This window comes from Bos grunniens, chromosome 8 (assembly GCF_055505025.1).
Source record: "Bos grunniens cultivar Pamir isolate PY7600 chromosome 8, Bosgru_T2T1.0, whole genome shotgun sequence".
In the NCBI taxonomy this organism is placed as follows: Eukaryota; Metazoa; Chordata; class Mammalia; order Artiodactyla; family Bovidae; genus Bos; species Bos grunniens.
Window position 1 is genome coordinate 62,531,851 of NC_141172.1, and position 27,059 is coordinate 62,558,909.

General features: G+C 48.5%; 1 protein-coding gene across 3 annotated transcripts in view; it reads left to right on the forward strand.

Annotated features, from left to right (window-relative positions):
- Positions 1-5,232: 5,232 nt before the first annotated feature.
- COL15A1 (collagen type XV alpha 1 chain) overlaps positions 5,233-27,059 on the forward strand; it is a 103,590-nt gene continuing 81,763 nt past the window's right edge. The window contains exons 1-3 of one of the 3 annotated variants that reach the window (XM_086414389.1): positions 5,233-5,310; positions 5,741-5,841; positions 5,920-6,005. In XM_086414389.1, coding sequence (XP_086270515.1) covers positions 5,831-5,841; positions 5,920-6,005 — 97 coding nt within the window. In that variant the 5' untranslated portion in view covers positions 5,233-5,310; positions 5,741-5,830. Of the gene's footprint in view, positions 5,311-5,360; positions 5,842-5,919; positions 6,006-27,059 lie in introns of those variants that run through there. The other 2 variants (XM_086414388.1, XM_086414387.1) reach the window with 2 other exon arrangements.

The following is a 27,059-nucleotide window of genomic DNA, read 5'->3' on the forward strand; positions in this document are numbered from 1 at the left end:
GACAACCAGTTTAGAAACCCCATTATTATCATGAATGTGAAAGATAAATTCCACCATCTAGCTTATCCTGCCTCACACACTGAAGTGTTACTCAGTCTTAGGTGCCTCTTTGGTATTAGGGAGTAAAATCCTAGGGAGCAGAAGTAAAGAAAAGGGAAATGAGGCAGGGAAGAAGAAACTGCTGATGAGAGAGATTATATGATTGGTCCCTTAGTATTGTGAGAGTGTCTCTCAGATGCCTCATAAATGACCATCTCAGGACAGTGCATCTGGGAGAAATAGGGAGAGAAGTATATTTTCTGGCTTCCATTGGCTAAATATTGCTTCCTGGGGTGTTATTTCTACTTACTTCCAGGTTTCTCAGAGTGGGTTATACAGTGTGTCACAGGTCAGCACCCACAGGACGGCCCTGAGTAGGAACGGAGAAGTGCTCAGTGTGGAGAAAGGGCAGGGGCTATGACACGGGCAGGGACTCCAGGGGTCTGGAAATTCCCGCCAACTGGGAAAGGGAGCTGAGTTTTTTATCCATGAGCTCCTGCAGGCCATTGGTTGAGAGCAGCGGGGAGGTCAGCATTAATTCCCTAGCAGCCAGAGAAAACACTCAGGCGAAGGGCAGCAGTCGCTGACAGCTGGATGGCCTTGTCTATACTGCACATGAGTGATGGAGGCAGAGAGTAGGCACTGGCAGTGGCACCTAAGAGGTATTTTACACACTCTTCCCTTTTGCTTTTGCCCTCTTCCCACTAAGACTGTCAGATTTTCAAATTCATCTCACTTATGAAGAGGGCTTCCCTGGTGGCTCACAGGTTAGAGCATCTGCCTGCAATGCGGAAGATCTGAGTTCGATCCCTGGGTTGGGAAGATCCCCTGGAGAAGGAAATGGCAACCCACTCCAGTATTCTTGCCTGGAAAATCCCATGGACAGAGGAGCCTGGTGGGCTACAGTCCACGGGGTAGCAAAGAGTTGGACAGGACTGAGCGACTTCACTTACTCACTTATGAAGAACAAATCGACTCTTCTCAGCCCATGGTCCCCTTTGGTGTATCCAAACACATCAAGGCGCTCTTCAGAACTAAAGCATCCTCCGTGGAAGGCACTTTGGGGATTGCACTGTCATTGTTTCCTCTTGATTACCCAAAAGGCGGTGCTTTTCTCTGAATAGTTAATTCTTCTCTGGTCCACTAGCTAGGTCTCTTCTTTTTCTGCTCTTGAAACCAGATGAGGGTGCAAGCTTTGAGTGTCTCTTGTGAACTTCCTCACCACAACTCCACAAGAGAGATGTTATCCCCATGTTCTGAGGAAGCAGGTTCAGAAAGAGGTGTGCTATGTGCTTATATGGGTATGTGCGCAGTCGCTAAGTCATGTCCGACTCTTGGTGACCCCATGGACCGTAGCCTGCCAGGCTCCTCTGTCCATGGGATTTCCAAGGGATGCATACTGGAGTGGGTTGTCATTTCCTCCTCCAGGGGACCTTCCTGACCCAGGGGTCGAACCCGTGTCTCGTGCAGCTCTAGCATTGGCAGGTGGATTCTTTGCCACTGAGCCACCTGGGAAGCCCCACTTTATCCCAAACCACAACCCAGAATCCTTCTGATTTTTGTGCCCCTTCTAACTGATTGAAACAGTCTGGAGGATGCTTTTGGAGACCGAGTTTACTGGGACACTTGAGTGGTATATAGGAAAATGCAACAGCCCATTAATTTAATTGAGTCCTGGAAGAGCTGGGACATAGATCCCCTATCTCCACACGTCTCGATCTTGTAGATTGTACTGAAGCCATGGTAAACAATTTAGACCAGTTCCAGTATGACACAAAGCTTCCTCTTGGCTATTTCTACAACTTCATATTGAATAGAAGGAAATCGCTTAAACCCTCAAAACACAGTCTGGCAGGAGGCGAACTGCCTTGCTTGGCATGCTGCCCTCATCCCTCCCACACGAGCAGCTGGGACCATTTGGTCCCCTTCAACTCCCAGGCCAGACACCCTCTCTGTCCTCCATCATCAGTCAGTTCACGGTTCCCCCCTCCAGGCCCAGCTTTAAAATGAGAGCCCTGATTGCTGATGAACATGGTCTGACTTCCCAGGAGAAATAAGTACAAAATTAGAAATATTAACATGCATCTATCTCATCATTTATAGGAAAGAAATGTGCTCTTGGGATGTTTAGATTCTAGTGAACTGGATATTAGCAGATATTTACACAGAACCAACAAATATAAAATGTGTACACAGGACTTCCCTGCCAGAGTAGTAAAGGAAACTGCTGCCTTATGCGTATGTATCTTGGACTGATAAATTGGACCACGATCAAGCCCACCAATCAAAACGCACCTGTTCTTTCACACATCAGGTAACATGCATAACTGAGGGGGACCAGGTTTGTTTCATCATGGCATTTTAGTTTTCATTCTTTCAATGTAGATATACTTAATTGGTGTATTAAACATGAAGAAATATGTTCTTCCACATCTTTCTTGAAACATGCCCCCCTTCTCTATCTGCATATCTTTCCCCCCCTATTTTTAACAGTGACACGAGCACTCAATCTATTCCACTTTTTTCTTTCTTATAAAAGGCAGAGTGCATATGTGATGATAAATGGCAAATGATTCTTAGCTTTGGTGTTGGGGAACAATAGGGATGGTAGTGAAACTGAAAGTTACTCAGTCAGGTCTGACTCTTTGCAACCCCATGAACTATATAGTCCATGGAATTCTCCAGGCCAGAATATTGGAGTGGGTAGCATTTCCCTTCTTCAGGGGATCTTCCCAACCCAGGGATCAAACCCAGGTCTCTGGTATAGAAGGTGGATTCTTTACCAGCTGAGCCACAAGGAAGCCCAAGAATACTGGAGTGGGTAGTCTATCCCTTCTCCAGCAGATCTTCCAGACCCAGGAATCAAACTGGGGTCTCCTGCATTGCAGGTGGATTCTTTGCCAACTGAGCTATCAGGGAAGCCAGGGATGGTAGGGACCATGGCAAACTGTAGAAATTGGCCTTGACTGAAGGTAGTGGTCCCTTTCAATGCAAATCAACCACTGGCACAAGGAACACAAGTCCCGTTTACCAGGTTTTCCAAAAATTTAAAAAGAAGCCAGAAATCTGGATTTTAATGTAAACCAACTAATTATCAAATATGAAGTGAAGTGAAGAGAAGTCGCTCAGTCGTGTCTGACTCTTTGTGACCCATGGACTGTAGTCCACCAGGCTCTTCAGTCCATGGGATTTTCCAGGCACAAATACTGGAGTGAGTTGCCATTTCCTTCTCCAGGGGATCTTCCTGACCCAGGGATCGAACCCAGGTCTCCTGCATTGTAGGCAGACGCTTTACCATCCAAGCTAAATTATCAAATATATTGCTAACTAATTTAATTTGGAGATTGATACCAGGCACCTGAACAATACCTATCTATGGGCCAAGCTAAGCCACCAGTTCATAGCCTTCAGTTTTAAGTGTTAAACAGAACAATAGAACTATTATATAATCATAGCCGATGTGGCTCTTTCGAAGCAATATAGAATTATAGTTCTAAGAAAGTCAATTACATTCCCAGTCATTATGGTACTTTATAAAGAATAAAAAATATAGAACTAATAAGGCAAATTCCTTATGGTTAGTAAACCAAAATAAAATGCTTTGTCCAGCACACTGTGACTGCAAGTGGGAAAGAATTCATCTTCACAGACAATATGAAGAGAATAAGAAAGAAGCCTGATCGTGCTGTTAGAATGCACTGGATCTGGTGTATTAGTTTCACGTGGGGCCATCCTAGCTCTAGAGCTGCGCTGGCTGTTTTACAGCTCCCTCCTGCTTGCACTCGCAGACCCCCGTCTGGGTTAACTTTACAACTCTATTGAAGCCTCTCTGGCCTTCTCCAGGCCATACTGAATTTTCTGTCTGTTTTGAAGACTGTGTGCATTAACTCCAGACCTGACCCCTCACATCTGTACAGCACTTTACAGTGGACAGAGCACTGCTGCATGCATGTGATCTCACTGAGACTCACAGTCATGCACTCACAGCAAGATCATTACATCCATTTTATAGATGATGAAATAAAAAGTCAGATAAGGACAGGATCTGTCCAATGTGGGCCAGAACTGGCCGGGAATCCAGGCTCCTGACTCCAGGCTTGAGCTCCCTTTGGAGCCCTTACTGCCTGTGTGGGTATTAACCCCTTCATGCCTGAGTGCTCCATAACTCCAGTGCGATTTTGCTCTTAAGGGTGGGAAAATGGGTCTAATCTTGTTGTTACAGACAGCTAGCATGACAGGGTGGTGAAGAGCATGGGTGTTGGCCAATGTCATGCACTAGCTCGGGCACTTTTTAGACCTCAGCTTCCTAATCTATGAAATGAGGATCACTGAAGTACCACCTATCCAGGATTGTTGCATGGATTGACCTTTGTGAATAAAGCATTTAGCACAGGGCCTGGGACACAGTCAGCACTCAATACATGTTAGCTACTATGTCCACCACCATCCCATCTCTGCAGGGCCAACTCATATTACTGTCTCACTTGGCAGGTGGTGACTTGTCATCTAGAAATGAAAACCAGGAACTGACCACAGAGCCACAGCCCAGCGTGGCTACTTCATACATGGGGGAGAGAGGACCCTGCGCCTGCCTGGCTTCAGAACTGTCCAAGTCTCAGCTCATCTCAGCTGGGCCTCCTCTCCCCCAGATATCTTACACTACTGGGCCTGGTGGTAATCATAATAAAGAGCCACCATTTGAGGGTTTAGCCAGTGCTAGGCCCTGTGCTATGCCTAGTGCACGTGGAACAGTCTACCCTCGGCTCCTCCTTCCCCTGTGAACTCTCCTGATGGCTTTTGGAGACTGAGACTGGTTCATCTTTCCCCAGTCATCACAGTGCCTGGAGTGGTATCTCACTTAAAAATTGTGTTCCTTCCCCTGTTTATTGGCATCTCCTATGGCCAGTTACTATTTTAGACAGAGAACAAAACAGATGTAAATTCTTGCTCTCCCGGAGCTTATGTTCTGGTGGCGGGAGATGGTGGTGCAGGCAAAGCACAAAGAGGAGAAGCTTGGAATATTAGATATATTTACATTTAAAAAATTAGGATTCTCTTTATTGCATTTATTTACATGTATCACTTATTCCCCTTCACCCCGCCCCCACCAAATGTGCCATTCCTGGGCGTTCAAGGGAGTTGCGAGTCAGGGGTGCAGGGCAGGGTCCAATCCAGCTGTGTGACCTTGGGACATTCCCTGCATCTCTCTGAGCCTCCAGGTTCTTCGTTGTCATTTAGGGAAATCACAGCGATTCCAGCCTCTCTTGGCTGGTGAGAAGATTCCATTGGCCCGTGAAAAGGGAGTGTTTTGTCGGCCGGGCAGCCCGGACACTGATAGACTAGAGGGCGGGAGGGAGCTGCCTGCTGACCCAGACGAGCGCGGGCGCGGGGCTTTTCTTGGTTACCCAAGGCCGCCCGGGTGGAAGCTGCGGCTGGGGGGCGCGCATCCGTCGAGGGGGAAAGGGGCGTGGGCAGGCGGTAATTGCAGCCCGGAGTCCCGGGGTTTGAGTGCGCCGCTGCGGCTCTGCCCGAGGTGGGGCGCGGCTCTGCGCGAGGTGGGGCGCGGCGCGGCTCGCGCGGGAGCGCGGGGTGCGGCGCAGTCGGGTTTCAGAGCGCGGGTGACTCAGGACGCGGGCCGTGCTGGGATCCTGGCCGCCGCTGCCGCTGCCGCTGCCCCTGCCCAGCGCCGTCTTTGTTCCAGGCAGGAAGGACGAGCGGCCCGCGCGCAAGGTCCGTTGCAGTCTGCAGAGCTCGGCGGCCCGGTGCCCTCGGGGGCCCGCCGAACGGCGGGATGGCGCCCAGGTATGACTCGCTACCCCGCGCCCCAGCCCCCGGCCCCTACCGCCCGCCTCACCTTTCTCCCTCGACCACTTCTTGCAGGAGGGACGTACAGTGCTGGCGCCTGCTTTTGCTGCTTTCCACCTCCGCGCTTCTGCCCGGTGTCACCCGGACCCGCTCCGCGACAGGTAAGCAGCCCGGCCCGAGCGCTGCACCGGCAACCTCCGCGCCCCGGAATAGTTGGTCTTGGCGGCGGGAGCGGCTGCGGTGCGCGCCTCATTCCTGGACATAAAAGGGAGTCCTCGCCGCTCGGGGCGCACTGGTGGTTCGGCTGCGGCTTCCCCAGGCGGTGCAGGGGATTCGAGGGTTGAAAAAGAGTCGCTGGGCGGCCGAAGCGGGCGGAGCAGTATCCTGGAACCCGAGGCGTCTGAGCTAGGCGCAGCTCTTTCAATCTTGGGCATAGAGGGACTTTGGAAGCCCAGTAACAGTGCCAGCGGTCTCCACTGGAATAGTTCGCTCCAGCTCACCCAGCGCCCGCGCTCAGGTGGTGCGTGCTGGTTGGCTCATTGCAAGGGCAGATGTGATGACCCGTCTGTACACAGGTGCGGAAGCAGACCGCCACCACCTGGCGCTTTGCCGCGCAAGAAATAACGGGACCGAATTGCTCTGATACCTAACTTAGCCCTGAGTTACCTGGAGAGCCCCATCCATCGTGGGCAGTGACTCTATGGATGATGGGAAGAGCTATAGACTGGGAACCAGGGGATCTGGTACTTTCAGTTCCTGGGTCTTTGTTTCCCCACCAAGACCCAGAGGCGGTTGTATGAAAAGAATGTGAGTTAAAATAGTTTTGACCTAAGGTGTGTGGCTGGATTAGGTGCCATTGGACAATGAATTTTACTATTCTGTGCCTCACTTTTCATATCTGAAAAAGGGAAATACTTAGACCACCTTTCCTCCTAGGGATGCTGTGAAGATTAAAAGAGATATTAGAAATAATATGCTTTCCACACCATGACACAAAATAAGTGATGGAAACTGCAAGTTGATCCTTGCAGTAGCTATGTTGGAAAGCATTGCAGGCATTTTTACAGCAGAGGATACTCAGGGTGAGACAGGCTTTAGAAACTGTTCTGTGCAAAAGGCAGGGCTCGGGCCCAGGTCTCTAGGCTTTCTTTCCCTGCTCAGCCCTTTCTCCATGCAGTTTTGCAGGAGAACTACCGCGCTCCAAATAGTAGCCTCTGACTGCGTTTGGAATTAGGAGATTAGTACACAGTCTCAACAGGAGTAAGTGAGCAGTGTGCAGGGAGACTGTGGTCGGGGAGACAACCTCTATCCCTTGAAAGAAACTGACAACCGCCTTGCTGGCTGTGTTTAACTCTCTGTGTGCTAGAGGAAAGCTGGGACAGCCCAGACTGTGTCTCCTTGGGAGCAAGACTCAAAGGCCATGACAACTTTTCCTGCCAGAGCATCCGACTGGCATTTCTTACAGATCAAAGGGCAGCTGGAGCACAGTTTTGGCTTCTCAGCACTGTGGCCCATGTCAGAACGTTGCAATTTTGCATGTGACATAGGGTACTGCCAACTCAGTGGCAGAGGGCATTTTCAGATTCTGTGGTCTTTTGTGAACTTTGCTGTAACCCCATCCCCCAAATGGAGAAGGTTCTGGAGTTTCTTTTTCCTCCTGCATTTGTAGGCTGGCTCCCTCAATGCCAGGTCAGGGCTGTTTTTCTAACACAGAAGAAGTCCTGTAAATATCCATAATGTAAAAAGGGCCTGCCAGGAAACCCTCGGGAGATGAAAAGGGCCTGGAGAGGGCCATTTGCAATTGATGGGTAATTGATGAATATTCACTGTCCCTCTGGGATTCTGGAGAGACTCTTCCTAGATGTGGAATATCCTCTGCAAGTCAAATCTTGCATGAAGTTTATTGAGGCTAATGCTTGTAAACCACTTCATAGGTGTGTATGATACGTTCATACTTCATTCACCCAGTCCTCACAATCACTCCAGGAGCTGGGTACTGGGACTGTGCTCAGATGAGGAAACAAGACCCAAAGTCCCAAGGCTTCTCAGCTCCCAAGGGTTTCCTGGCCCACCCTGTTTAAAGAGACCCTTGTCAATGGGCCCCTTGTCCCCCACATCGACCTTTCGTGTCTGATTTCTTTCACTCGGCATGTTTTTGAGGTTCATTGATGTTGTAGCATGTATTAGTACTTCATTATTGTATGACCAAATAATGTTTCATTGTATGGACATAGTGCGATTTGTTTATCCATTCTTCCATTGATAGAGCCATTTGTGTTGTTTAAGCTTTTTGGCTGTTACGGTTAGTGGTTTTGCGACATTTGGGTACAAGGACTTGAGTACTTGCTTTCAATTATTTTGGTTGTATACCCAACAGTGAAATTGCTGGGTTATATCATAATTCCACACTTAAATTTTAGGAAACTCTTTAACTATTGTCCATAGTAGCTGAACCATTTCACATTCCCACCGGCAGTGTACAAGGGTTCCAATTTTTTCGTATCCTTTCCAACACTTGTTATTTTCTGCTTTTTAGGTTACAGCCATCTTAGTGGCAGCTTTCTGTGGTTTTGATTTGCATTTCCCTAATGACTAATGATGTTGAGCATCTCTTCATGTGTTTCTTGGCCATTTGTGGGTCTTTTCTGGGAGAAACTCTGAATACTAATCAGGGCAGGTTTAGGATTTCCCGCTAATCCTCTGACTCTTGCTGGTGGCCAGCTGATGTGCTTTCCTGAGTGAGAGACAAGGGGATGGGAGTCACAGCTAGGATTTTACATCACTGGCCTCCTGGCTTACCTATGCTCTAGCCTGTAATGAGTTCCTGTTGTCCACGTACCATTAGAAGTTGTGATGAATATGAATGATTGTAGTATTTTAATTACTGGCTAAATTTTTGGTTTTCTCTAAAGTTGGGAATGCCTATGGTGGCATAAAGTCCTGCTTATATGTTTTATAGCAGATTGAAAACTGTTTTACAGCAGATTGAGGCTGAAAACCCTCAGCACACTGAACCACTCATAGCTCCCCATGTATATTTGGGATTTTGTAGTTTCCTTGACTGTTCACAAGATGTGAATGAATCTCCCTGTAGATAGGGTGCACTTCCTCACCCTGTTTCTCTTTAGGGTCTAATTCTACCTCCCAGCTTAAACAGCATCTCTTACAGGGAGCCTTCCCTAGGTCTCCCCAGCTGATCTTTCTCATCACTAAGCCACCACAGCCCTTCATCTATCTTTCCAGCACCAGCCACTGTCTCACCCTGTGCTGACAAAGTATTTATTTCACACTTTTTTTCTATGAGAGCACCTTGAGGGTGTGGATCATGCCTTATTCATCCAGAATTTGCCACTTGGACCTTGGCCATTTCATCGTTATGATAAACAGTGCTGTTGGGAACATCTTCAGACAAATGACCTTTGTTTTCTTCTGGGATTATTTCCTTTAACTAGATTTCCGCAAACAGATTTGCCCATCAAATAACAGACTAGTTGGATAGTTCTTAATATATATTTAGATGGGTCTTTCTGAGATACAAATTGAATCGTGTTGCTCCTTAGTTTAATTGCTCCTGCTGGGTTCCCCGTGCACCTAGGATGGAGTAATGCTTCTTGCCTCCAAGTCCCCCTGTGTCCCACCTCTGTGTCTTTGCATGGGCCAGTCCCTTTTTGGAATGCCTTTCCCCTTGTTCACCTAGCACCCCCTCATTCATCCTTTAGGATTCCTCTCTGGGAAGCCCTCCTATTCTACCAGGCATGTTGACTGTCTCTCCTCTGGGCGAACACTATATATCACCACCTCTCAGTCACAGGGCTTCCCAGGCTGGACCATGACCATTGATTACTCATCTGTTCGCCACCCGCACCCACCCCCCTCCACTACACAGGGAGTTCTGTGAGCCAGGGACTGGGCCTTGCCCAGATTCTGAATCCCAGAACCTAGCACTGGGCCTGGCACAGAGTAGGTGCTCAATGACTCAAGAAGGGAAGGAATGGGCAGGTCCAGCCTGTGGTCTAGGGAGAATGCACCCATTTACCATGTCCTCTGCCAGGTCTAAGTCCTCCCCATTTTTCCACAGCTCTGCCAACTGTGGAGTGGCCATGGCTGAGTAATCAGGGCACGTTATAGGGCTTTTAGTTTTATTTAATGACTTTAATAACTAGTTATGCTGGAATTTACCCTAATGTTACTTTGCTCTTTATCTTTTTTCCATTACATCTATTTGTGTAAACAATTTATTTTCTAGCTTATCCCGCTCATACCTGAAAAGCCTCTATTTTGTCAAAATCTGTGCATTTATCTTTCTCTGCTAGCTTAATATATGAACTTATTTTCAAGTTTTCCTTGAATGTCCACAGCTTGATCCATTTAAAATGGACCAGTGATTAAATAGATTACATAGAGTATATGCTGAGGTTAGTTCTTTTTCAAACTGGTACCCAGGATTCCCTGAAATACTAATTAAAATGTAAACTATTTTTCTATCATAGCATTGCTTCTGGTTATCTTATAAATTTTTCCTTTTCATGATAGAATTTTTTTGTGTAATCTTTATACTATTCTTATGCATATGTGTTATTTTTTAAAAAATTCCACATGGTCCTGATAACTATTGTTTTGTAATATGTCTTAAAATCTGGTAAGGGAAGTTACCCCTTCCTTCTTCACTAAGTCATAAATCCTTAGCATAGACTGATTTATCACATAATTTTCTCATGATATGATTGGATACTGGGAGTGTTGTAGTGGTGGTGGGTGGGTGAGGATTATAAAAAGTGAGGTAATCTTACAATAAGATTCAATTTAAGACCTTAATATGCGGTAAGGAGAACAGATAAGCAACTAAGACTTCAAAAGTCAGAGGAGCAGGTCGTGGGGCCTGAGTTATTGCTGTTGTTACAGAGCACAGTTTGCTGAGATGGGTCAGAGGTGTTGGGAGGGGCCCAGTTTGCTCACTGACCTCCTTCTTCCTCTCCTTTTCAGGAGAAAAAAAAGTATAGGGTTAGAGCAGAACCTAGAGAAGGCCCAGACCTCTTTCTGGGCAAGATCTAACGAGGCAACACATGAGGCTTAGGTCACCTAGTGAGTAAACCCACTCCTTACCTCCAATCAGAATCAACTCAACTCAGCCCAACCTAATCCCCGTGCAATCCATCCCAACCCAACTGTATCCAGTCCATTTCATCTCACACTTGTTACATGCCTTGTTACATGGATCACTTAAAGAACTGGACAGGGCATAAAATTGTTCTGAGGGCCTTCATGTCTCTCTTGAGTGAGCAGGACCCTTGGTTTCAGGTGTTGGGGGAGCCCTTTTTCAGTTTGGAGAGCTTGGCTAGAATCTGGCCTGCAGAAAGCAGCGCTGCCTAGGTCTTTCCGGGAGTCACCCCTCCTGTCACTGAGCGCCTCAGATAGGACCCAGCTTAAAAGCCCGCTTCACCACTGGGAGGTCTTGGCAACTAATCTCCTCCCAAAGTAAATGTCTGCTGAGGTCCTCAAAACTGTCAGCTCTGTTCTGTGTTCTAGCTACTACTATAGATTTCTGTCTTCTCCTGTATTTCCTGGCTGCCTGCCCTCTCTAAGGCCCACTGGGGTGGGTGGCCAGATGACTAAAGAGCCACATGGGACCCTGTGTCCGTCGTGGAGGGACTCATAATCTAGTAGTAGAGACCGGGGTGCAGCAGCTGGCTTGAATGCTCTGGAGCTTGTCCCGAGTGTCCTAGTGTGGATGCAAGCAAGCCTCTGCACCACTGAAGTGGGGGTGTCCATTTACACCAGAAGATGGGGAGGCGGAGGGAGGTAAGCAGGCTTTGAAAGAAGAGATTTGTATTTTTCAATAACATTAAAATATTTTGATAATAAAAATAATAGTCACTGTACAAATCTAGGTTGGAAAAAAAGGAGTTTTGAAAGGTCACATGTTATCTCATGACTCAGAGATAAAGTCTGCTAACATTTGTGGACTGTTTTTCAAGTTTATTTTCCATGCCTAAATATGCACATATATGTGTTACAACATGAATAGATCATTCTGTACATTGTATTTTGTTGCTTGACATTTTTTCCCTTAACTATTATCTAGATACTTCCTCTGGAACATTGAATATTCTTCCCTAAATCCTTTGTAATTGACAGAGTATTTCATTATGTGGATTTCCCATAATTAACCTAGGCCTCTTTTAATCCTTTAGGCTGTCTCCAGTTGTTCTTTCCATAAACACTGTTGTGATAACCCTATTCTTTTTTTAAATTTTATTTATTTTTTATATTAATTTTTATGAATTTATTTTGGCTGCACTGGGTCATCATTGCTGCGCGGGCTTCTCTCTAGTTGTGGAGAGCGGGGGCTACTCTCTAGATGCGGTGCTCGGACTTCTCATTGCAGTGGCTTCTCTTGTTGCAGAACACAGGCTCTAGACGCACAGGTTTCAGTAGTTGGGGTTCCTGGACTCTAGAGCACAAACTCAATAGCTGTGGCAGACGGAATTAGTTGTTCCACAGCATGTGGGATTTTCCTGGACCAGAGATTGAACCTGTGTCTCCTGTATTGGCAGGCAGATTCTTTACCACTGAGCCACCAGGGAAGCCCAGTGATGACCCTATTCTTGTATCTCTGTATTTGATCTTTTCCGTAATTATTTCTTAGCACAAACTCCTAAAACTGTTGGGTCTGGTGCTTGCCCAATTTTTTCAAAGTCTTTCATTGTGTTCTCTTTTTTTTGGAAGGTGTAGTAATTTATATTCCCTGCAACCGTGTAAGAGAATACCCGCCTAGCTTGCTCCACTGTTGTCCACTGCTGCTGTTTTTCTCACTGAAAGGAGAAAATGACAACAGGGCAAAGGACAGTGCCCAGCATTACTGCTCCAAATTGTCCTTAGCTGAATGGTGCTGGGGATTTCCTCCTCCTCCCTACCGTTTGTTCATCAGTTTGGCATGGGCCTTGTGGCAGGGCTAGAGGAGAAGAGGGTTATTCAGGACATTAGAATGCAGGAGCTCAGGTCACAAGGACTTTGGTGGTTCTCAACCCTGGCTGTACCTTAGACCCTGATGCCCAGTCCTCCCCACGTCCAGGGTTCTTCATTTGTCTGGGGTCTGGTTTTCTGCAGGTTTTAAAAGGTCTTGGTGTGATTCTAAAGTGAGGCCAGAGTTGAGAACAAGCAGTGCAGTCCAGTGACTTCGTTTCAAAGGTGACAGTCCTGAGTCCTAGAAAGGGAAGGTCTTACCCGTGATTGTAACGCAAATGAGAGGCAGAGCTGCCACTGGACCCCAGAGGAGCTCTGGGAGCCCACACCCTGGGTTCAGATCTCAGCACTCTACTCCCTGTTGAGTGCCCTCTCTTATCCTTATTTTCCTTGTCTGTCAATTGGGACAATAATTCCTACTATGAGGAATAATGAGGGAAGCATGGGGCCTGTAATTGGTACAGTTCAGTACCTCTTTCCTTCCTGCTCCCACATCTCTGTGAGTCCCTGGAGGGCATGAACCCTACGTTATTTATCCATGTTTCCTCAGCGTCTGACATGGCACTGAATGGACACAATGAGCATTTGAACACATTTATGAAAGAATCATTCAAAGCCTGGGACTGTGGAGATCTGAGTGAAAACGCAGCATTAGGAACCCTGGACCATAGCGGAGTCTGTGTGAACCTCCAGCTCTGCTGGAAGACCACCCACAGCCATCCACTGTATGAGGGTGCTGCTGCTGCCGATGGTGGTGGTGGTGGAGGGGCCAAAGCAGGGTGGGAGCAGGGGCTGTGTACAACAGATACGTCAGGGATGGAGCACATTCCATGAAAGAAAATTGAAGGGACGCTTTTCCAGTCTTAAAAAGTTATAACCATTGCATTCTGTAGAACAGAGTCCAAAAAAAGGTGACAAATTCAACCTAAATCCATGAAGTTTCAACAGCGCCACACACTGTTGGGTCAGCCAGCTGCTTCTCCCCTTCCAGCTGTACAGTCTTAGTGCTAGCTTGTCCTGTCTTTGTTTCAGGCAAGCAAGTGTGTCTCCTGGCCTCCGTTCTCTCCACCTCCCCCTCTGTATTGCAGCCTTAGGAGTCTTCTGGCTTCTTTCCACTTAGGTGTGACCCACCAACCAGCAGTATCGGTATCACCTGGTGACTTTTTGAGCTGCAGACTCTCCGGTCCCGCTCACAGACCCAATGTATTAGAATCCGCATTTTAACAGGATCTTAACCTTTGAGCAGCAGTGTAAAACCAGCTCTTACTATGTCACCCCCTGCTGTAGAACCTTTTGTCATCTTCCCAAGCTGACCAGCTGTGATAGGGAAAGTACTGGCCCTCCAAATATGTCCACGTCTTAATATTACCCCAGAAACTGTGAATATGTTAGGGTCCCAGACAAAGGGGAATTAGAGTGCATATGGAGTTAATATTGATAAATATCTAACCTTCAAAAAAGGAGAGGACCCTGGGTTACTCAGGTGGGCCCAGTGTCATCACAAGTGTCCTTGGAAGTGGAAGAGGGAGGTGATGTGAGAAGGACTTGACCTTCAGCAAATCAGTTGTATTTGCTGATGTTGAAGGTGGAGGAAGGGTCCATGAGCCAAGGAATACATGTAGCCTCTAGAACCTGGAAAAATCAAAAGAGAAAAAAAAACAGATTTTTTTCTTTAAAGCTTCCAGAAGGGAGCACGATCTGCTTAATTTTGATCTAAGATCTGTGTTGGACTTCTGACCTACAAAACAGGAAGGTATTGGTCAATTCCATAACACAGTATGGAAAAATCCAAACAAACTTTTTGGCCAACCCACTAATACATTTATGTTGATTTAAGTCACATAATCCGCAGTAACTTGTTACAGCAACCATAGAAAATGATTTTAACTCTCCTTATCATGGCATTTGACACCCTCTGAAGTCCTCCCAGTATGCTGTTTTAGCCGCATCTCCTGGAGTGTCCCTCCTCATAGCCTTATCTCAAACTGCACAGTCCCCAGGGTGGCTGGAACGTTGGGAGGCATCCTGAGAGTCTGGACTAACGTTATTCTCCCCTGTACCTCCAGCACCTAGCCCCATCCCTGGCTCTGGCAGGTACTTGGTCAATGCTCGTTAAATGAATAACCCAATGGAAGCCTGCTGTATTCTTTCAGATCACCACCAGCCACATAGGGTCCCTAGTAGGCTGGAGGCAGATATGGCAACAGAGGGGTTCCGCTTCGATGTTCCCCTGCTCTTTTATTTTGGGCAAATGGTCGGCTCTCTATGAGCCTCAGTTTCCATATCCTGGAAATAAAGGAATTGGACTAGATGAACCCTAAATGCACTGTTAACTGGAACTTTCTAGGATATCTGAGTTCACTTTGCCCAAACTTTGTGGCAGCTGTGGGAGGTGATTCAACTCAGCAGCTCTCAGTCTGGTTCCCACCCTTCCCTGACATCCTTTTCCGTGGGTCAGGGTACAGAACTGTGCCCAATGGCTGTGTGTATTTGGTACAAAACGGCGACCACAGATTTTCTCCTTTCCTCTCGAGTTAAAATGTCAAATTACTCACTCTCTCACAGGACGAAAAAGGGAGGGTAAAAGAAACCATTTCTCACTGCAGAGTTTTTCCATGTGACACATTTTCTAATTTTATTTCAGGTTTAACTGTCTAGAGTAGGTGGTGCCATTTCAGCGTCTCCCCCTCCCCTTTTAGAATATGAGCTTCCAGTTGAAGAAGTGGAATGGTTTTGCTTGTTTAACATTTGCAAGTGTGGGCTGCTATCAAGCTGCAGCTGAATGTCTTCATTTTCTCTGCTGCAGGAAGTGCTCTTAGGTGCACAGCACTAAGCTAATAGTAGGATTCCTGGGGTCTGGACCCTCTGTGGGGAGCTTGGCCAAGTCACTTCCACTCTTGGACTCAGACACTTAATCTGCAAAGAGAGGGAAAGGCTGGGTCACTATAGAGACTGCATGGCCCATGGGAAGGACTGTTTTGTGGGCCCTGTTTCTAAGAGTAGTTTTGTTTGAAACTTTGTTGGAATCATGTGCCCCTAAGTTTATATTTGCCATTAGCTTTGTCATCTCTGCGCTGTCGCTGGAAGTGCATGGAATGACCGAGTTTTCAGCGCCTGGGGAAGACTGTTGTGACTTTGTTTCAGAGAAATTGATTCTGCCCCTGCAAGGTCGGTTTCATCCAATCTCATCCTTTCATTCCTTCACCCCACTGGGTCCAGGCCTGTGTCATGCTCAGTAAGGGACTGTCACAGCAGCTCCCTGTCCTGGCCTAAGACCCCCCATCTTTCTGACCTCTAGTGCATCTTCTCACTGCAACCTGAGTGGCAGATGCCATCATGTCACATCCCATGAGAACCCTTCCCTGCTTTCCATTGCAGCACCTGAAATTCTACCCCAAAGCTCTTAGTAGAGTGCCTGGAACACCATGAACCCTCAGTGAAGGGTAATGGCCATGGTGATGAGGTTCAAACTCAATGCTAACTGATGAGTTAAACTAACTGACGGTCCCTAAACCTTCCTGTGGCCTCTTTCAGCATAGCTTGTACCTGGTTTCTTCCATCAGAATCACTTGTAAGTCCATCTCTCCAAGGATAGGGAGAGCCAGGGCAATGCCATTCGTCTTTGGAGTTCAGAGTCATTGACCTTGCAGTGGAGGGAGATAAACAGCCATAATCCAATGTGGGAAAAATGAGATATAGTTAAGCATGGACTTTGGAAGTATGGTTGCATGAGTTGGATAGATTTAATGCCAAAATTTCTTGATGGTCATCCTGCTTGTCACTGCCTGGTAGGTTTTTCAGTCACTCATTTGTTCCCTCACTTTTTTTTTTTATTTTATTTTTAAACTTTACAATATTGTATTAGTTTTGCCAAATATCGAAATGAATCCGCCACAGGTATACATGTGTTCCCCATCCTGAACCCTCCTCCCTCCTCCCTCCCCACACCCTCCCTCTGGGTCGTCCCAGTGCACCAGCCCCAAGCATCCAGTTTCGTGCATCGAACCTGGACTGGCGACTTGTTTCATACATGGTATTATACATGTTTCAATGCCATTCTCCCAAATCTCCCCACCCTCTCCCTCTCCCACAGAGTCCATAAGACTGTTCTATACATCAGTGTCTCTTTTGCTGTCTCGTACACAGGGTTATTGTTACCATCTTTCTTTTATTTAATAAATATTTATTAGCTGCTTACTGTGTGCAAGGCAGTGTGGTACATCCTGGGTATAAAATGATGAACAACGTAGGCATGGCTCCCCACATTGTGGAGCCTAGACTCTAATGCGGGACATAGATACTAAACAAAGGGTTGTGCTGCTGCTGCTGCTGCTGCTAAGTCGCTTCAGTCGTGTCCGACTCTGTGCGACCCCATAGACGGCAGCCCACAAGGCTCTGCCATCCCTGGGATTCTCCGGGCAAGAACACTGGAGTGGGTTGCCATTGCCTTCTCCGTTGTGTGAAAGTGAAAAGTGAAAGTGAAGTCGCTCAGTCATGTCCGACTCTTCGCGACCCCATGGACTGCAGCCTACCAGGCTCCTCCATCCATGGGATTTTCTAGGCAAGAGTACTGGAGTGGGGTGCCATTGCCATCTCTGAAAGGGTTGTACAAAAAGCCCTAAATACCTATGAAGAATAAAAAGAGTTATGGAGAAGTAGGGACCTGTGAGAGGCTTCCCAGGTGGCTCTAGTGGTAAAGAACTCACCTGCCAATGCAGGTTAGACATAAGAGATGCAGGTTCGATCCCTGGGTCAGAAAGATCCTCCAGAGAAGGGCACGGGAACTTTCCAACCCACTCCAGTATTCTTGCCTGGAGAATCCCTTGTTCAGTGGAGCCTGGCAGTCTGCAGTCCATGGGATTGCAAAGAGTCAGACACGACTGAAGCAACCTAGCACACACATACAATGGGAACTATGAGAGCACACTCGTGGCCACTCTGATCTGTACTGTGGTGTCAGGAAACGCTCCCCAAGTTATGACAATTTAGCCAGGAAAGGGGTGGGGCTGATGGACTAAAAGAGAAGGAGAGTGTTCTAGGTAGAGGCGACTGAATGAGAAGAAGATGGAAGCAGCCTCCTGGTGTGTGGCCTGAGCAGTTAATTCTCCAAGCCTAGGCAGGGAGGGAGGCTGGGATGGGACAGGACAGGACGGGACGGGATGGGGCTGGAGTGTGTGTATGTTGGGGGGTGGTCTCCAGTCTCCAGCATGAAAGCAGAGCCTCCGTGGGGTAGCTGCTTTTCTGACCCTGGCTCTGGGCGAGCCTCTGGGCTTCTGCCATGCCTTGGGTCCTGCCCAGTGCTCATAGCCCTGGGTGAGGGCCTCTGAGTGCTCCTTCCTGCCTGGCTCTTGCCTCTACTTACCCAAAAGCTAATGGCTTCAGCGAGCGGCACAGGGTCTCCACCTTTGTGTTGCCCAAGAGACATGTTTGTGAGAGACTTTCAGTAAAATGGTAGGGAAGCAGGGGTGAATAAGAGCCCAGAGCAGAGTGTCTGGTCCCACCTCGGCCACACAGAGCCTCCTAGGCCGACCCAACTGCCCAGCTGAGAGGTCGGGAAGGTCATGGGGAAACGATTCTAAGAATTGCCCTCTGCAGTTAGTCTACAGTTAGTCTTGGCTCTGAAAAGCTTCTTCCTGTCTGAAATGAAGGGTTGGACCCGCCCTGAGGCTCATCCAGATATTATCTCTTCTGATTTCTCTCTCTGGATGTCTGTGTTCAGAATGTGTATCCACAAGCACAACGCAGAATTCTCTTGCCAGGGAATGGAGGTCGCGGGAATAACTCAGGTGGGAAGTTTTTAGATGTTTTCACTTGGGGACCAAGTCCTTTAGAGATGGTGGCGGAAGAGCGATGCATTGCCCACTTCTGTCCTGGCCGTTCCTGTACAGACCTGCTTCTCAAACAGGGTGTGCTCGTGGTCCTTGGCTGTGTGACAGTGACATGCAAAGCCACATTGTTTATTTCCGCATCCATTTTACCCAGCGGTTGGTAACTTGGGGAGTCCAGTGACAACTGGGAAGTAATTTAGAACATTTTTATACTAAACAGTCCACAGTTATTATGGAGTGGACTGCAAAACTTAAGTGCTTTTAACAATAGAACAGGAGACTTTAATTAAATTTCCAAGCTCTGAACGGGGGTGGGGCAGGGGGTGGGAAGGGTGGCTCTTTGGGTAGACCCAGGCCCCAAGGTGTAGGGTCCCCTCTCTCTGCTGGTAGGATGCTTTAGTGGAGATAATGTTACATATAGATTTGAGATCCCCAACTGGTGGGAGGCTTGAAATTATTGTAGTGGCTGCCAGAATCCATTCTTGTACAGACATTTCCTCCATCGATAGTTACCTCGTGCACTTGTGTGTGGAAAAGGCTATGGATGTGTTTTTAGCTTTTGATAAGATGGAAGTCGCTATTCTCCATAGCTGTTGTACTGGAACTTTCAGCTCCACGAGGGAAGAAAATTGTCTGTCTTAGAACAGAGGTACCATACAGTGCTGCTAAGTCACTTCAGTCGTGTCCGACTCTGTGTGACCCCATAGATGGCAGCCCACAAGGCTCCCTTGTCCCTGGGATTCTCCAGGCAAAAACACTGGAGTGGGTTGCCATTTCCTTCTCCAATGCATGAAAGTGAAAAGTGAAAGTGAAGTCGCTCAGTCGTGTCCGACTCATAGCGACCCCATGGACTGCAGCCCACCGGGCTCCTCCGTCCATGGGAGTTTCCAGGCAAGAGTACTGGAGTGGGGTGCCATTGCCTTCTCCACCATACAGTAGGTGCTCAATAAATGCTAGTTGAATGAACAGTATGTGTGTTGGTGGCTACAAAAGGCTTCCCTCTCTCAGTCAGGAATTACCTTTCCAGGAATAAGTGTGTGGGGTGCATGAGCATGGGAATGTTGGGTGGAATGTGAAAAATGCTGTTCATGCATATGCATGCAGGAGACTGGCCAGTCCCACTCAAGTTCAAGGTTTCTAAGAATCCTTTTGAAGGCAGCCTCCTACCCAGTGTGGTCCGTGCCCATAGCGGCTCCTTGTGGGGGAAGGCACAGATCACCATTCATGTGCCTAGGGTAGCTGGGGATCCTAGGCTTCCTTCTTAGGGTCCATGTGTCCCTCAAACACCTCGCTCCCACCAAAACCCACTGGGGACCTTGAGGACCCAGAAAATGTTGGGCTTTCAGGGTCCTCTATCTGGCTCTCCTAAATTACAGAGAGGTGGGTGGAGGCTCAGAGAGAACAAGGGACATGATGAGAGTCACACAGTTCAGATATAAGGAGCTGGATCCAGAACTGGGTCTTCTGATGTCCAGGTGGCTGGCATCTCGCCACCCTCAAAGTCCCAGGTTTTGCTGCTGTTTCATCATAGACACATTGTCCCATCATCCTCAGGGATGGGGGAGGAAGGGTGGGGACAGGACTTCGCACATGCTGTGGGTCTCTTCTGTGCCTGGCAGCCTGTGGTTACAAGTAAGCCTTGGAAACATCATGTGTTGTGCTTAGTCACTCAGCTGTGTCCCACTCTTTGCGACCCCACGGACTGTAGCCCACCAGGCTCCTCTGTCCATGGGATTCTCCAGGCAAGAATACTGGAGTGGGTTGCCATTCCCTTCTGCAGGGGATCTTCCTGACCTAGGAATTGAACCTGGGTCTCCTGCATTGCGGGCAGATACTTTACCACCTGAGCCACCAGGGAAGCCCTTGGAAACATCAGATGGATTTCAAATCCCAATTCTTCCTTGTGTCAGCTCAGTGACTTGGGCAGATTGCTCAGAAGGAAGGTTGGTTCCCTCATCTGGACAGGGGGTAGTCAGGGTGCTGCCTCCCGGGCTGTGTGAGGCACTCAGCGTAGAGCCCGAGATGGCAGGGCCTTGGTGGGTGAGGGCTCTCCCTGAAACCATGAACCTCACCCTGTACGTATAACAGCATCCCTGGGGAGCTCTTAAGACATACTGAGGCCTGAGCCTCATCCCCAGAGATCCTGACTAGGGTGGAGCTGGGTATCAGTCTTCTAAAGCCCTCAAGTGGTTCTTCTAAAGCCCAGCTAGGAGCTCAGTGCTAGAGCATACATGCCATGAGGGCAGGGGACACGTCTGTCCTGTTCACTCGTAAATCTTCCACAGTAGCAATGCCAGGCGTGTGGTGGTTGGTGCTTGATAATATTTGTGAATGAATGAATGAACAAAGATGAACAAGGCAAGCTTCCCTATCTCTATCTACACTTACCTTTTCAGGAATAAGTATGTAGGCTCGTGAGTTCAGCATCTGACATTACCCTGTACCGCCACCCTGAGAACTGGCATTGTCATCTCTATGTCCAGATAATGAAACTAAGGCTCAGAGAAGTAAACGAACTGGCGCAAGGTCACCAGCTAGTAAGTGATGAGTTCTCTCTGGAATGGAATTTCATGTCCTTCCCAGCATCTGCTGGGTGAGGCTCAAACTCCTGGGGTCCTCTGCCCAAGGTCACCCTCAGTTTCGGGTCTCCAGTTAGGGGCATCTCCTGGGTACCCAGCTTGGAAGGCCTCATTCCCTCGCCCGTTATTCCAGAGTGCACAGGCTCTTCCTCCAGCTAACATTTGGAGGCCATCAAGCTGTACTTTCATCTAGATTGAACAAGAGTCAGGCTGTTTCAAAATATGACTTCAGGGTCACCATCTGTTCTGGCTGTTCCCTTAAACTCCAGTCCCATTTCAGGGCCACACAGGGCTCCAGCAGCATGCAGAGAGCACATCTCGGCCCAGAGGAGCAGGAGAACCTGTATAAAGCAGTGGTGTGCTTGATAACAGCTGTAGGACTAAGTTCTTATGTTGTTCGTTTCCCCCTACTCAGTGGCATCAGGTCGTTATATGTGTGGACCACAAACCTCTCCCCGCTCCCCCGCCACTGTGCATCCATTCCCATATTGGGCACCTACTGTGTACCATACGCTTCCCCATGCCTCACCTTCTTAGGGAAATGGGTGAGAGTAGCCTGGATGGTGGGAACATGAATTGCTGGGCAAGTCACATTGTCAGTCTGGGCCTCGGTTTTCTCATCTCGGGGACACTGGACTGAAGTCCTTCCCAGCTCTGGAGGTCACCCCAACTCTCCAGGCCTCTATCAGCCTAGTCAGTATAGGCAAGATTGCACAGTGCCTGCTGATGCCATGAGCTCATTCTACTGGCTTCCTCCCTGCTCTGGCTAAATTCACACAAGCTCATCTGTGGACGCCCTGGGCCATTCCCAGGGCAGCTTGATTTTGCCCAGGGCATAACATGCCAAGTGCTGAGAGGCTGCAGGAAAGTATGTCTCCTGCTGTTGCCAAAAGACCGCCTTCGCTCCGCATTCCAAATCACCCAATCCACCCTCTCCTTGGCAAGGGAAAGGAAGGGGCCTGACTGCCGGGGGCAGCAGCTCGGGGTGAAGTGGTGATAGCTCCTAAAATGGTCAGCAGCAGCCTTCCTCAGAAACCTTTCAAGGCACCCCATAGCCTGCAGCATAAATTTTAGTCTCCTCAGCTTGACATTCAAGGCCCTCCCTGATCTGTTTCCAATCTCCCAAGTGAAAAAGTGATTAAGAGTAGAAAGAGCTAGGAAGGACCTCAGATGACCCACACGTGGGCTGCAACCACCCCATTCCAGCTCTGTGGTCTTGATCTCCTTCAGCCTTGATCTGCAAAATGGGAGAGCAATAGTCCCCACCTTATCAAATTGTCCTGAGAGTGAATAAGCTGATGTTGGCTTTACACTTCTGAATCTGGCTTCGTAATTCTCTCCTTGCTGCTCTAATGGTGGAGGTTACCTGAGCGTCCCATTGCTCCCATTCTCCAGGACCACTCACAAACCCCTCAGTTTCCTAACCCCATGGGTTTGCCTGTGCTCTGCTTGTTCCACGATGTTCACCTGTGCAGAGTTCTCCGGTTCAGACACCTGTATTGGGGCTCTGTGTGTTGATGTCTTGCCCCCTTTTCTAGGCTGAGAGCTATTTAGGACCAGAGTCTGAGTTTTCATGATCTCTCAAAGTCCAGCCCAGGCCCGAGTCCAGAAGAGGGTGGCCACTGGGTACTGGTTGTGTACAATGCCGAAACCCTCAACTGGGACCAGGATAGAGGGAAAGACAGGGAGGTCTGCTCCTGCCTTCCCTTCCAAGATCCATCCTTCCCTTGTGGCTGCATTCTCTCAGGGCACACAATGTAAATTATGACCAAATTGCATGTGGTTAGCAACTCTGTAGGAGATTTTATGGACCATGTGGTTATCTACCATGGGAAAAGAACTCAAATACCTAAGGACATGCCTCACTTAGAGCCTTAGAAAGCTCCAGAATTACTCTTTCAAGCTCCTCCCATCCCAGTGATGCCCCTCCCACCACAGTACCTTACATCAAGAGGCTGGGGTGGGGGGAGAGTGGGACATGGCAGCGAGGAGCAGGAGTCTTATCCTTCTTCCAGGACCACGAGGGCTGGCCTGTCCCATCCCATCTTGCCCAGTGGCCCCAGCTCATGCCCTAGCCCCCAGGTGGCAAGGAGCAGCCTCCCTAAGGTCTCCAGCCAAACCTCAAGAACCTTATGGTATATAACCAGAAGGGGAAGCATATGTAGTTCACAGTCCCTACCCAGACACTTGTTTCAGAGAGGCAGGAGGTGGAGGCAGCTGGAATTCAGTCTGAAGTCTAGGAGGCCAGTGTGTTTTAGAGCGGCACTCCCAGCTCAGTCGGTGGGTGAGAGCCAAGGCAGGCGTTTTTCAGAAGACTGGTCATTCTGTGCCCTCCTACTTAAGGGTCAGCCAAAAGGATGGAAAATCGCAGCACTCAGAAAAGTTAACATCAGGCCTCTGTGTGGCTATTAAGACTACGTTGTACTTCAACAGTGGGATCAGCGGAGAGCTAGACTATTAAGTGCATATTGAGCTAAATGGTGCTGGTGGGATGACTGCGACAACAGCTGGTGTTCATTAGAGTTCTTTGTAATTGATGACAAAGACTATTGATTTTATCTATTGATGAAAATAAATGCGATATGGCAAGGCAGATATATGGTCACTCTGGTCCAGAATCCGTTAAGCTCATTTATTCACTTACATGTGCATTTTTCATTCATTCATTCCTCCATCAATGCTCAATTCTTGCCTAACTCAGGCAAGCCCTGTGCTTGAGGGGTCGGGGTGAAGCTGGGAGATATAAACATGAAACAGATGATGCCTGCTTGCCCAAGGGCTCACAGACTGGTGGGAAACATAGGCAAATAAACAGATAATAACAGAGTATTGAGGAATTGGACCTTCCTGGGAAATTTACCAAGGGAGGGTTTCTTCGCAAGATTGGGTGATTCATTTGTAGGCATTTAGAAAAAGTCATCTCTGAGGCCCGGCTTCACATGTGGCTGGAGAGGAGTTCCTGGAGTCTTCAGGCCCCTTAAGCTCCGGGCAGGGCAAGGGGACAATGGGGAGGCAAGGGAAATAGCTGTTGCTACCCCTCCTGGAAGGCGTGGGCTCCTCCTGCTTGGGACAGGCCTTCTCTGGGGGAGCAGCCCCCTTGGAGTTGCAAGCTTCCTCTTGGCTGCAGAACCCTTGCCGACATGCCCAGTTCCCCTGGGCTGACCTCCCAAGCCTCTCTGCATCCTCAGACCACCAGCCTCCTTCCCACAGCTGGGTTCACTTGGCTGCCTCTCCCTGTTAGTTAGTGGGATCTAGTCACTCAGGGGACTCAGCCTCCTATCAGCCTGTCTGGGAAGCAGCCCATTCACTGTGGCTGTGCTGTGATCCGAGGGAAGCCCCATCTCAGCTGGGGCTCTGCCTAGCCCCATGCCCGGGTCTCCGCCCCTACAGTGGACTTCTCTGCTGCTGGCTGCCTGCTCGTGTCTCCTGCTCCATGATTCCCCCACTGCTGGCCTCCGTGCAGGTCTTAGGCCTCCAGCTTCTGCTCAGCAGCACAGTGTAGGGCAGTGGGTCTCAAACTTGAGTGTGCATCATTACCTGCGGGGCTGGGTAAAACACAGGGTGCTGCTGCCCTCTTCCCTGCACAAGGTCTGATTCAGCAGGTCTGGAGAAGAGCCAGAGCATCTGAATCTCTAGTAAGTTCCCAGGTGAGGCTGATGCTGCTGGTCTGGGAATTGCACTTGGAGAATCATCGTTGTGGTTAAGCAGGTGGGCTATGGAACATGGACCCAGGCTGGGTTCTCGTCTTGTCTCTGCCACTTACTTAGCTGTCACACTTAGTGTCTCTGTTACACTTAGCTGTGTGACCTCCTCTCTCTGCATCTCGGTCTATTCATAAAGAATATACAGGTAGTAACACCTTCCTCACTGACTCAGTCCAGGCACTGCACTCAGAATAAGACTGGCATACAGTTCAGTCGCTCAGTCGTGTCTGACTCTTTGCGACCCCATGGACTGCAGCATGCCAGGCTTCCCTGTCCATTAACCAACTCCCAGAACGTGCTCAAACTCATGTCTATCGAGTCAGTAATGCCATCCAACCATCTCATCCTTTGTCCTTCCTCCTGCCTTCAATCTTTCCCAGCGTCAGGGTCTTTTCTAATGAGTCAGTCCTTTGCATCAGATGGCCAAAGTATTGGAGCTTCAGCTTCAGCATCAGTCCTTCCAGTGAGTATTCAGGACTGATTTCCTTTCAGATGCTTGGCATACAGTAAGTAGTCAATGAATGCTTTAGGTTCCTTGTCCGCTGTAACAAACTACCACAAACTGGTAAAATTCTAGAGGCAAGAAGTCCAAAATCAAGATATCAGCAGGGCTGCACTGCCTGTGGAGGCTCTGGAGGAGAATATTTCTTTGCCTCTTCCAGCTATGAGGGCTGTCCATAATCCTTGACTGCATCACTGTATCACTCCGGTCTCTGCCTCTGTCTTCTCTCTGTCAGATCTCTCCTTTGTCTTATAAGGACACAGGTTATTGGATTTTGGTCCACTCGGGTAATCCAGGATCATCTCTTCATCTTGCGATCCTTAAGTGTATCTTCAGAAGACCTTTATTCCAAATAAAGCCACATTCACAGGTTCCAGGTACCTATCATTTTTGAGGCCATCATTTAGGTCCTCTACAGTGAACATGCGCTATTATTATTATTATTTAGTTACCGTTTCTTCCAGCTGCTGCAGTTAGCCTGCCTTGGGGTTGGAGCCTGCCTTGGAGGGGATGGAGTGGGAATGTTATACTAATTTCTAAGTTCCAGCTCCCCTTGGTCAGCCCCATTTTATTCAAGCCATCTCCAGGGTGGGTCAGGAAATTCTGTTTCTGAAGTTACACTGGCCACATTATAGCATTTCAGCAGGTTCGAATTTCACTAATCTGAGAAAAACAGCACTCTCCTCCTCCAGACACCAGTTTAGAGTCCCCTGTCCATTTTAGTTGTTCCTCATACCCGAGCAGGGTACACTTAACAAAGCATTTCCACATGCAGACCCACACTTGACCCTCACTGCAACTAAGCTGAAGGAGATCATATCACCCCATATTGCATGTGAGAAAACTGAAACCCAGAGGGAAAACTGCACAAACCTACCTTTCCTGGCAATTATAGACAGTAGTTCAGCGGGGAGAAAAGAAGGCTAATGTCATTGACGATGACCGCAGTAACAACACCCACTGTGCTGTGTAGAACGTACGCTTTGCTAGGCCCTCTGCTTAGTATCTTATGTCGATTTCTCAAAACTCTCTGCTGAAGCAGGTGGCATTAGTCCTGTGTTATGGGTGTAGACTCCAAGGCTCAGAGAGATGAAGTGCCGTGTCCAAAGATGCACAGCTTTTAAATGATGAACTTGAAGCCAGAGCTGGCTGAGACTTTCTCCCCATTACTGTGCTGCTTGGAGGTCCTTTTCCAGTTTGAAAGATAGTTCGGAGCAGCCAAGATGGGAGAAGTGGCTCTCCAGGTCCCTCCCCAGATCTGCTCAGGAGATGAAGCTCGTAAGAGACTGTCTCTCTCTGGTGCTGAGTGCTGATGCTCAGAGCGGTGGGGCGGGGCAGCAGGGCAATGGGAATAGAGAGGCAGATGGGCCCAAGGTCACTGAGGGCTGGGACAGTCAGGGTGTGCTCCCTGGAGTGGGCCACCCTTGGCTTGAAGTGACATTCCTGGGCAGCAGAGGGAAACCACTCCTTGCCTCAGGCAGATGGGAGTTTAGAATCGCTAGTTCTGGGCCCTGATAACTGTGTGCCCTTGGGCAGGTTATGGAACTTCTGTGTGCCTCTGTTACCTCATCTGTTGACTGAGAACAGCAAGAGTGGAGTTGTAGAGAACTGGGTAGGGGGGCTGTGAATCAGCATCAGC